Raw genomic sequence first — 12042 nt, forward strand, 5'->3', positions numbered from 1 at the left:
TCTTTCAACTTTGTTGGCGTTTCGGAGACTTTAATTTGTAGTTTTCAGCCCAGAAGAGTTTTGAACAGGTGTTTCTAATTTTCCCAGTTTACACCAATGACGGTGCAACACAATTGCTCAGCACCACACACTTCACCATGAAGTGGATTCAATACCTCTGTAAAACACTTTCAACAAACACTATAACCTTCATTAACCCTTGTGTTACCTTCGGGTCAATTAGACCCGATTCAATGTTTCACCCTCCTGTTACCTTTATATTTACTAACATATTTTACCCTTGAGGTCAATATGACCCCAGCTATTAAAATCTCCAGAAAATTATTAGAATTAATATTGTTTTCCAAGTTTAAGTGTGAGGTACTTTATGTTTGTTTGTTGACTCCCGAAAGAACACCGACATTAAACATTGAATCGGGTCAAATTGACCCGAAGGCGACAGGAGGGTTAAATATTGAATCGGGTCAAAATGACCCGAAGGCAACACAAGGGTTAAATGAATTGCTGTTGTTTGGACTTGATAAACTGCCAACAGTCGTTTATATTTTATGAAGTAACAGCTACATTACGTTATCCATGCGCATGACCCGAATTCCAGTGCGCGCCAATGTGTTAGAAACGGTCCACCAGGTGGCGCCATGTTGTTGTTCGTGTTGAGGGGGAAAGCGAGGACAGACAGAAGTGCGTGTAAGAGGCGAGAGAGTTTCCCCACATCTTCTTGGGAAAGATTGCCGCAGAGAAGGAACTTGATTGGTAAATATTGCCCGATCTGTCGGTGAGCTCGTGACCTCAAGATCGACGCGTAGCTAATGCTAAAAGCTACGTTAGCGAGCTAGACCGATGGTTGTGTGGGGCGAAGTTGTATCTTAAAAAAGAGACGGTTGATGGTTGACATTAAACACAGATCAGAAGGCATGGGGAACTTTTCGTTTAGCATGTCTTCTCAAATGAGCCAGTATAAATGATGTGTTTCCCCAAATGGAGGTCGGAGACTTACCCAGGATGGATCGTGTGACTTTTTCCCAGAGAAGCTACCCCAACTTCGCTGTGGTCACACATGTGCTGAATGACGGTAAGCTAGGTGTTGTGATTAGGCCTTCAGCCAAGTTCAGGGCGATTTAGTATCTGGTTTAAAGTCGAGTAGTTATATACACGCATCAACAGGGAAATTGTTTACCTTCATATGTCAAGCACACCTGCAACTGTGATAGCATTATTTATCTCTGGGTTACATTAAATGTCCCGGTAAAGTAGTTAATACAGTGGGACAGCGTGCACAATAACAGGGCCCTCTCCTTGGTTAAATAAACCTGAGCTTCTTCTACTGTGACATGTGAACATGTCTGCATCAGTGGCAGACCATATATTTTCTTTTTTGGTTGAGTTTATCAGAGAACTCATAACTAATGGTGTGCTGCTTGCTGGTTTGGAGATTCAGTACTAAGCCACTCAGTCATGAGGGCTCACAGACACCAGTTGAGGAGCAGTTGTCAATACAACAAAAAATACGTCTATTTCTGGTTTTATTCGAATTTAGGATCAAACGTTTATTTTAATGTATTTACAAAAATAAAACAGTAGGACAACAAAGTGCTGCTTGTTGAGCTGCTTTGTTGATGTCCAATTACTTAGGACATTTTTAAGAAATGGTATTAAAAATAAATAATTACAATTTTAAAAGTACAAATACGAATTGTTTGAATATGTCTTGTTATCAATTGCATTATATATGCACATGCATTATTTACATTTAAGAGTTTTATGTGAACTTTTCTATGGATATGAAATTGACCAAATAAAATGAATATTATATGTATATTACATTATAATTGCAAATTGTAGTCACAAAAGTAACATGTGTGAGGTGGCCACTGAATGTACATCCAACAGTTGCATTTGATATAAATATGAATGTATATTCTGAAGAATAAAGATATGACTTGTTTAATGTGACCTGAGAGATGTATATTTTAAGTACCCGTTGAAACCTCCTGGGGGGTAGTTCATATTTTCTTACAGGCCACTAACCACTGATATCAAGTAAAAGCTAACATCAGCAATATATAACTTAATATCGTCAATTTCCATATTGTGACGCGTTCAGTGTCTTGTAACCCCCCCGCAGATTAAAACATGTTTGAATGTCCCGCGCCGCTGTGTTGCCCCGGAAGAGAAACGTGTTCGACGAGACGGGTTGTATTTCCGTTGTCTTCTCGAAAACGCATAGTAGCACACGCTAGCTGCCAGCTAGCTGGAGAACACACACACACACGCGCGCGCACACTGTGGTCGCGGCGTGCTCGACTTCGTGTTTCCTCCGACACAGACGCCTTCACTTGGGATGTTGGAACTTATTCTACAGCCTTGCATTTGTGTTTCGTGAAGTAGATAAACGAAGCACTGCTTGTATTTTCATCAAGGCCTGTGTGTTCATCTTAGCACTTTTCCAGAAATATGGCGGACAGCGGAAATTACTACAACGGTAAGCGAGCGTGTTCCCTTCCGCGTTAACTTTAGCCCACATCTTTTGTGCCACATGTACCGCTTTCTTCAGACCCAGGGGACTTTACGGTGAAGAGAGAGGTCACACGCACTGGTGGCCCGAAAGGTAAAATCATGTCTTGCCCTCCCACACACTTTGGAGATTTGATTACTAGCTATATACACGTAAATATACTTTATTATTACAATAATGTATTCTTTAAACGGACTACTGTTACTGGAGTGGTCGTTAAGGCAAGTGTATGTTTTTTCTGAGATAGCGGGAAATGAAGGTGTGCACGTTTTGTTTCATTTATTAATATCATTATATTGCCATCATTGACAGACATTGTGGTTCCACTATGTCTAATAGTGCATTTATATTTTTACCCTAATTCTATTTGTATTCCAACAGAATGATATCGTTTGACTGATTGGACTTTAAGTTTTTTCTCTCGCTGTATGTTGTATGATATGCAAGTAAAAACTGACTATCTTTTGAACTCCCTTCTGTTTCTCAGAGCATGATGATAGAACTGGACCACAATTTCGTAACCGTAAAGGCAGAGGCTCCAACAAGGGTCGGTCGCATGACAGGTCTCGCAGAGACCGCCAAAGGGGAGGCCACTCTGGAGGCGTTGCAGCTCCTGGGCCACGGTCTAAGCTTGAAGATACTGATGCAGATGTGACTATGAGTGACGGCTCTCAGGACAACAGCACCCAGCACAGATTGTAAGTGTGCTTTTAAGAAATTTGAAATAGTTGGGACCCATGTGGTGGAAAAACTATTTTACAGAACAGAGTAAATATTTTCCATCCCACCCACAAATGACAAGACCTGAATTATTTCATGTGGATCTGTTTCAACCACGTAGAGTCACAGGAAGAGCAAGTCAAAAGTCTTCTCATTTTCACATGAAGTATCCCAAGCTGCTTTCAGAATATGAAAACACTGTCATGTATCCATTCAAGGTGCCTCAAAAAAAACATTCAAAAGAAAGAAAATCGAGTTCAATCTAGTACTTTGGTTGACTTTTGTATCACTGTTGACTTGTTTCATTTATACTAGTTGGTGACGAGTACAGTTATGGAAAAGGCTGGCAAGTGCAAACTTATAACGGCTCCCAGTGTGTGTGTACATGTATTAAAGGTACACCGTGGAGTTTTCCATCACTAATATAGCTATAAAGCAATGTTTGATGAGAAGTTCCCTTTATTGTTTATCAAGCCACAAACACTGGCATGACATGATGGACAACAATTTCAAAAACAGGGACAGTTGATGTTGTAACTGCACTATGAAAGGTATATGATCATAAAAGATGTATGGGGAAAGGGACTGCTTTGGTGTTTTGTGAATGGACCCCAAATGGATGTTTTTAATCATAAGAATAGGTGAGAAACATTGAATGTAAACAGTTTTCTTCCTGTGGTCGACACTGATTGAAGGAGGATTGTTTCAATAAAAGGCCTTGTTTTTTCTTCTTTAGCAACCCATATGGAAGACCTTTTCGGAAAGGAGGAGATGGACGCTTTGAAAGAGACGGGCGCCAAGGCAAAGGGGGAGGAGGTGGTAGAGGAGGAGGTGGTAGAGGAGGAGACAGAGGTGGGGGTGGCAATGGAGGAGGAAGGAGCCGGTCCGGCTGGTTTAAAGTGACGGTGTGTACTGTTTCAGTTTCCACAGAAAATCTGTACATCTACGGTCTAACCTGTTAAAGGAGCTCATTGATTCTCATCTGTGACAGATACCGCATGGAAGAAAATATGACAAGAAATGGTTATTGCCTGCTCTTCAGAACATCTGTTCGGTTCCCTTCACGGCTGTTCAGGTGAGGTGTTGTGATGTCTTATGATTACCAATTAGAAACGTATTTTTGTAATTTCTAAGGCAGACCGTGTGCCTTTTTTAAATGCACAAGCTACACATATACTCATATCTCCATTCCCCATGTTGACACTTTTATAAGCTGAAGATTTTAAGGAGATGGTGGTTGTAGACATAATCTTTGCATATGTTAATTTAGTCTCTCCCTCGTCTTTACAGTTCTACGTTGACCAGTCCAGGGTCCATTTCTATGTGGATGAATCCTCTGTTGCCACTGCTTTGCACAAATGTTCTCACAAGATCACAGACACAGATGGCTATAAGGTAAGTTGGTTTAATAATGGATATCTCGCTCTTAATGCTGCAGCTGTGCTGGCGGCTTAACAATAACAACACAAAATAGTTAAGACCTCATATTGTCCTTTGAATATAAGATACATCTCTATTTACTATCTTCCATCATGACATGTGATGTTTGTTTCTTCAAGGTGGAAGTGCACGTCAACCCCAGTGCTCCACCATCCTTCCTCCTCGCTGACCTGAAACCTGAACACTTGGAGCACCTGAGGGTGAGCTAGAGAAAATATAAACTATGGGGGCTCAGACATTTATTGACCACTGTAAAAGTCCTGCAAATACTGTAATGTAAATTTCTAAAATGTAGAATCTCTGATAATATTGTGTGTTGATCAAAATAAATTAGCTTAAAAAATGAGGATTGCCATGAGGTCTATCAGTTAATTTACATGCTTTTAATAAAGTAACTAAGGTATGACTCAATTTGCTCTTGACATGGCAAGTAAAAAGTTATTTTGAGAAATGTAATAATTTTGTTGGAATTCCAAACTTTTTTCGATCAATTTCATGTTTTTGGTAGTTTGGTCCCTTTTTCTACTTTCTTGCCCAATCGAATTACATTGCAGGAGTTTTCTATAATGAGTCCTCATGTTGTCTGCTGTTTCATTCACAGCAATGCATGGCAAAACGTTTTGATGGCTCCCAGCAAGCACTGGACTTGAACAACATCCGAACAGACCCAGGTGATTATACACTCATCCCTTGCACACTCAAATCATATGTAGACACAGAAAACGGATTCAACCACAGACAACCACTTGACTAATTGTACGTTTTATTGTGCTAAACGGGGATCTAGACATTCAGTTTGAAATACATTTTCACTACAATGTTATTTTAGATTTATATTTTCTTTTATTCCCTTACTATTACTGACATTTTTTGTTGCTTATTTTGACAGACCTGGTTTCCCAAAACATTGAAGTCGTCTTGAATAGGAAGAACAACATGGAAGCTGTCATAAAGATCATTGAAGAGAACATTCCAGAGGTAAATTTAACACTGTTAATAGCTGTTGTCAGCATGACGGTGCACATCGTTGCTGCTTTGGATGAAGTGAATGGTCAAACTGAATGTGCTAACACATGTATGTCTTTCCAGCTGACGGGCTTGAACCTCAGCAACAACCGCATTCAAAAACTGGATGAACTCACTAATTTGGTTACCAAGGTGCCTAATCTGAAGACCCTCAACCTTTCCCACAATGAGGTGAGAGTGGCTGCACAGTTGATTGAACGGTTAATAACCAGCTCCATGATCTGGTTTAATTTAAAATCTTCTTCTCCAACCAACTTGTTCTGTTTCTTTTCGTCCAGCTAAAGTCAGACCGCGAGCTGGAAAAGGTGAAAGGCCTGAAGCTGGTGGAGCTATGGCTGAACAGGAACCCTCTGTGCGACCTCTTCAAGGATCAGGCCTCGTACATCAGGTCAGTCATGGATTTCAGGGGGTGAGGAGAGAAGATTTAATGGAAGGGACAGAGTGGTGGTGTCTGTTTGTGTGCAAGATTAGTCTTTTCTGTATGACCAGCATGCAGCAGCGTGCTTCAACGGAGGACCAAGAAACCTTTTCTATGTGTGGGTGGGTATTATGCCTGCATAATAACTGAAACCATTTCTCCGGCAGTCAAGGATGAACTTTTGGAGAGAAGAGCAAGCTGACATTAACCATTTTATCACCCTGTATTTTTGTATACTTTGTGTGGCGAGAGAAATGGAAAAAAGAAACATGCACTATATTTCACTCTTTTTGGTTGTTCCACACGTTTCCTCCTACTTGATGATTCACATTTCATTTTCACACAATAAACTAAACATTATTTACTTTCAAAAGTTGCTGAGAGGACATCAAGCCACGATGCATCTCCACATTGCTTCCTTTCAGCTTGCTTAAACTCTCCACAGTTTAAACAGCCATCCTCTCTGCCAGTTATTTAGCTTCTCTGTCTGTCAGACTCTTTCAAGCTCTGGTCAATTGTATGGTTCTCGGTGATGCTGTACCCAGCACTCCCCCACTGACATCCTGGTTATTCATCCCATAAACTACTGCAAAACAAAATTGCATTGCTACTGATGCATAACTCTTGAAGCACTTTGCAAAAAGAAACACATTGAACTAGACAACCTTTGAATACAATTTACTGTGAACTGCTCCCAAAATATATGAATCTACAACAATCTTGAGCCGTACTGTATAACAGTGTAGGTTTTTATTGGAAAGAGGGCAATGCACAGTTGTGTCGACAAATGTTTGGACGAAACAAAGAAAATCCACCGCGAATGATTTCCCCTCCCCTCTTGGCACCCTTGCCCACTCTGCCCCTATAAAAGGCGAGTATGGAAGGCTGGATAGCCCATGACGGGTAAGATCCCACCTCGAAACACCGGGACAACCTAAGGCAGGCACAGTCACGATTACTCAGCCTCATTCCCCATGAGTTCTGACTCAATGAAACCGTGAAGAGAAGATGGGGCTCGACAGAAACCGCTGTTGGGCTGAGGCGGAGAGAGGGATACGAGTCATTATCCATGACCGTTGAAGGGCCGCACAGAGAAAGCAGTCCGTCTCTTCCACTAAGTTGGTTCCCTTTGGCCTAAACGGGTCTCTGCTGTTCAGTGAATGAAGTGGAGAGTTTGGCAAATGCCTTTAACGAACTTCTGAGAGAAATGTCTTCCCAACTGGAAATTGAAGTCCAGTTTGACTGAAATGAGTCAAATGACAAACCGTGAAGACACTACTTCCTCTTCCAGTATCTGTCTGTGACCAGTACAAAAAAGCTCAAAAATACCGTAGCGAGAGAGCAGAATAGAGAATGATCACTCTAGTCCATTGTGTAATGATCTCCCCGTCCCTCTGTAACTAGAGGTGTTGGTCTAAATTGAGCTCAAAATATAAAAAGCGTACCGCATGAAGACCCATCTCTTCAGAATCGGTGGTGGCTTCGAGGTGCTTGACTGATAACGGCCCTGAGTGTGCAGCACGGGAAGGCACTAGGATGAGTGGTGGGAGTGCTGCGTCCAGCTCACTTATGAGGCCAGCTGTTCTTTTTGTTTCAGATCTGATCAGGTTGTCTTTCTTTGCTGATAATCATGGGCGCAGACAAAACGACTCTCGCATGATGGATGGTGATTGGCATGAATGTTATACCACTTGTGCTCGTGGTATGTGTGAATTTGACTAAATATCCCTTTCCCCCTAGATATCGCAGTAACCACCCCTCTCCCAGCAGATAATTAGAAATGGATGCGTTTGCTGGTTTCAGTGCAGTCTGGTAGATTGTGGGTCTCTGCATGTTTGCATGCTTGCGCTAGAAGAAGTGTGCTTGTATTGCTTCCCCGTGTCAGATCTCTGTGTCTCCATACTGGGGGAGAGGGTGAGTATACCAACTGGTAAGTACACTTTGGGATGGGCGAGTTATTGAATGGCACATCATGAACAGGAAGGAAGGAATGAATGATAGCCCACTTGTAGCAAATGTTACTTGTATGAAAAACAATAAACCCCTTGTGGCACTGGTTGTAGTTACTCTTCATCCGCGTGTATCTGTACATGACTGTATTCTCCCAAATAGTTTTGACAGTTTATCAGCTTAAACTGGAAGTCTCAAAATGACATTAAATGGGTCAGCAGGTGTGACTGACGGTGCTATTTAAATTAGTGATTATGATTTATTTCCGTGGTGTAGTTTGTTATAATAACCTCCTCTTTTGATTTGTGTTCCGTACTAGTGCTGTGCGGCAGAAATTTCCCCGGCTTCTCAAACTGGTAAGTCCAAATCTGCTCATTCATTTCTTCGCAAGTATCCTCATTTTAATGTGGTCATGTCACTAAAGAAGTTCATATAAAAATGCAGAAAACTCTGCTCGTGCTAATTTCTCTCTTTTACATCTTAATTCATTTGTGGTTTCTGTTTAGGATGGTCATGACCTCCCCGCGCCCATTAGATTTGATGTGGAAACGCCAACCATTATCCCCCCCTGCAAGGTGACTTGTTTTAGCTTCTGTGATTTAATTGTGTATTTTTACTCAAATTGACATTGATGTTGTCTGGATCAGTGACATGAAGTGGAACCACTCCATGTTGTTATTTCATAAGTAATGTGAATGTCTCAGGACAGTTATTGTCTTTTTATGCATCTCACAAATGTTTTTTTTTCATTTGACAATCCAGGGCAGCTGCTTTGGCTCTGATGAAATCAAGGTCCTCATCCTTCGGTTCTTGACACAGTGAGTTTCTATCTGTTTTTAGTTTTTTATTATTTGTTATGTTGACAATCTTCTGGCACCATTCCATAAGCCCGACTGCCTAAATGGCTGTTGTCTTAATGCACTGTTAACGGGACCTTACTAGTGGCTAATTCACCAGTACTGCTTTTAACGTGTTTTATAAAACGGTTGTATGCAAGAGAGAATCACGGGGCTACATGCAAGAAAACTAAATCAAGTGATATGTGATTGCTTTAGATACTACAGTATCTACGACTCTGGGGACAGGCAGCCCCTCCTGGATGCGTACCATGACGGAGCATCGTTATCCCTCACAACACCATACACGACACAGAACCCCTCTAGGTAAGAACACACACTTCTGTATGCATGTAGCAACATTGAATAATGCATGAAGTGAGTGGGTTGTTAAGTGTTTCAGTGTTACCTCAAATATCATTTTAGGAGGAATTGGTAATTAAATAATGTAACTTTGTACTTGTTATATTGTAACCTCAAATATGATCTTGTAGAAATTGGTTATTAAATAATGATTTACATTGATTCCATCTGTCCACCTCTCCTTGTTTTAGGAGCAGTCTTGGAGAGTATCACAAAGACACTCGAAACCTGAAGAGAATCAAAGACTCCAGTGAGTTTATCCATCAAGTTCTTGACCTGTTGCAGAATCCGAATTGTTGAGATTGAATGTTTGTGGGATTGGATGTTCACCTCTCTGAATGTTGCCTCCTAGCTGTGCGGTTTCGGCTTCTGAAGCACACGCGACTGAACGTGGTGGCTTTCCTCAACGAGTTGCCCAAAACTCAGCACGACATTGCCTCCTTTAATGTTGACGTAAACACCTTCACGGTGAGATCATGTTTGTTCTGTCAGCACTCATCATTATCCGTTTCTCTCTCTGTGAATAATTTCTCTGTATTTATACTGCAAAAATGTTCTTTTTTACAGAACACGCTGCTGTCGTTCACAGTGAGCGGAGTCTTCAAAGAAGGTGACTTGTTTTGTCATCATGATTTTTTTTCCTCATCCACTGCAAAGATAAGTAGTGTTGGTTTGGTTGCTAATGTTTCTCATTTGGTATTTCAGTTGCTGTTGATGGTAAATCCCGAGAGTCCACCATGGCTTTCTCTCGAGTTTTTGTCACAGTCCCGGCAGGAAATTCTGGGTAAGTTTAGTGAGCTCCCAATGGCTTGAATCATCTTGTTGTTGTCCTTCACATTTTCCCAGAGGAAAATATAAACAGCAGATGTGGAGTTTGCAGAAAATGTAGTTGTAAAGAACTTAACAGTGACATTACTGTTATATGGTATGCGTCTCTGTTAAAATGAAAGTGTAGATTTTATTTTCAGCATTTTACATGTTGCTACTGTGTTCAAATTGCACATTATTGAAATGTTACTCCTGTTCGCTGCTGCCCCTTAGAAGTAATGAAGTCCACTCTGATTACAGCTTAAATACAAAAAAGTATAGAAGTTATGATTTTATATTGAACACAAATATTATAATAGGTATTCAATGCAAAAAATAATTAATTAATTAATCCAAGGCTTGATGTTATCGGTCATGATTCCTCATGTTGTGGCAGACGGAGACTAACAAGATTACAACTGTCTTGTATTCTCCAGGTACAAACTGTAGCTTTTCATCATCAGAACATTTATTTAACTTTGTTTAGCGTTTTACCTGTATGGTGGACAATGGTGGCCTATACAACTAAAGCATGTATAATATGTGTTGCCGTCTCTTTTTTGTAAATTGAGACAAAGAAATCCCACCTTATTACAAGCATTCAAAGACTAGAGTTAATTCTGGCATTAAAATAGTTCCCCACAAAAACAGTTAAATCATTTTAGGATGAATGCTACCATCTAGTGTTGTGGCTGGGTTAATGTGAGTTGGTACTGTATCAATGTTTTTGAGAATATAACTTGATATAAAATGTGGTTAACCCTTGTGTTTCCTTCGGGTCATTTTGACCCGAATCAATATTACACCCTCCCCCCGCCTTTGGGTCATTTTGACCCGATTCAATGTTTCACCCTCCTGTTACCTTTATATTTACTAACATATTTTACCCTTTGGGTTCAATTTGACGCCAGCAATTAAAACCTCCAGAAAATTATTAGAATTAATATTGTTTTCCAAGTTTAAGTGTGTGGTACTTTATGTTTGTTTGTTGACTACCGAAAGAACACCGACATTAAACATTGAATGGGGTCAAATTAATCCGAAGGCGGGGGGAGGGTGTAATATTGATTCGGGTCAAAATGACCCGAAGGCAACACAAGGGTTAAATTGCCTCTGTTTGAAAAGTATCATACAAGTCAAAGTGCCCAAAATGGTAGATGCATGACTAAAGGGATTTGGTCAGCATCTTCAAAACTACTTCCCCACCATGAGATCTTATTTTCTTTATTGTATGTCTACTGTGCCACAGTCTGTGCATTGTGAACGACCAGCTTTTCATCCGGATGGCCACAACGGAGGAGATCCGCCGAGCTTTTATTGCTCCTGCCCCAACTCCATCTTCCAGCCCCGTCCCCACCCTCACTGCACCGCAGCAGGAAATGATCACGGCTTTTTCGCAAAAGTCTGGCATGAACTTGGAATGGTCCCAAAAGTAAGTCTTGTGTTTTTTGCAAATAGCGTTTTCAATGTTGCATGACATTCTTTATTCTTAATATATTGTAACCGTTATTCTCTGTTGCAGGTGTTTGCTAGACAATGAGTGGGATTTCAACAAAGCGGCACAAGTTTTCACTCAGTTAAAGGTAATATGATGATTTACTCAGCATTTCCATAAAGGTGTAATAATTTGTATAAAAACACGGAAATGTTTCCTTTCTTTTTCCAGACGGATGGCAAGATCCCTGAAGTTGCATTCATAAAATGAAGAGTTGAATCATACTTCCGTGAAATAAAATGTGCAGTTTTAATTGTCTTTTTGTTTTATTAAAAATAATTATCAAGTTTGCTATTTTGTTTTAACAGCCTGTTTGACCTGAAGACTGATGTTATGACACCATTTTGGGTTGTTTTTGTTACCTTTAGTTTTTGGTCATTTGTATAGAAGTCACTCATGTTTTCATAGGAATAAAGACATATAGCCAATGGTTTAAAGTGTTGTTTGTCTTTTGTTTCACAATGAAACATTA

The 12042-nt window shown here is 40.4% G+C and overlaps 1 protein-coding gene across 1 annotated transcript; it reads left to right on the forward strand.

The window, feature by feature from the left end:
• The first annotated feature begins 2245 nt into the window (after nucleotides 1-2245).
• Nucleotides 2246-12001, forward strand: nxf1a (nuclear RNA export factor 1a). Its single transcript, XM_056438906.1, has 21 exons — nucleotides 2246-2482; nucleotides 3003-3213; nucleotides 3972-4140; nucleotides 4227-4310; nucleotides 4526-4630; nucleotides 4795-4875; nucleotides 5277-5346; nucleotides 5565-5653; nucleotides 5765-5872; nucleotides 5980-6089; nucleotides 8389-8425; nucleotides 8576-8644; nucleotides 8832-8887; nucleotides 9125-9232; nucleotides 9460-9518; nucleotides 9621-9736; nucleotides 9836-9878; nucleotides 9974-10052; nucleotides 11325-11507; nucleotides 11598-11658; nucleotides 11742-12001. The coding sequence occupies exons 1-21, from the start codon at nucleotides 2455-2457 to the stop codon at nucleotides 11778-11780; spliced, it is 1905 nt and encodes a 634-aa protein (XP_056294881.1). The 5' UTR covers nucleotides 2246-2454; the 3' UTR covers nucleotides 11781-12001.
• Nucleotides 12002-12042: the final 41 nt, after the last annotated feature.

The sequence above is a fragment of the Pseudoliparis swirei genome, chromosome 19, assembly GCF_029220125.1.
Source record: "Pseudoliparis swirei isolate HS2019 ecotype Mariana Trench chromosome 19, NWPU_hadal_v1, whole genome shotgun sequence".
Taxonomy (NCBI): domain Eukaryota; kingdom Metazoa; phylum Chordata; class Actinopteri; order Perciformes; family Liparidae; genus Pseudoliparis; species Pseudoliparis swirei.

Excerpts from the sequence above, each read along its gene's own strand:
- nxf1a (XM_056438906.1), top strand. The coding sequence starts at position 2,455 with ATGGCGGACAGCGGAAATTACTACAACG. Across the intron at positions 5,654-5,764 it reads TTGAAGAGAACATTCCAGAG|CTGACGGGCTTGAACCTCAG; the intron begins GTAAATTTAACA and ends ATGTCTTTCCAG. Across the intron at positions 6,090-8,388 it reads GATCAGGCCTCGTACATCAG|TGCTGTGCGGCAGAAATTTC; the intron begins GTCAGTCATGGA and ends GTTCCGTACTAG.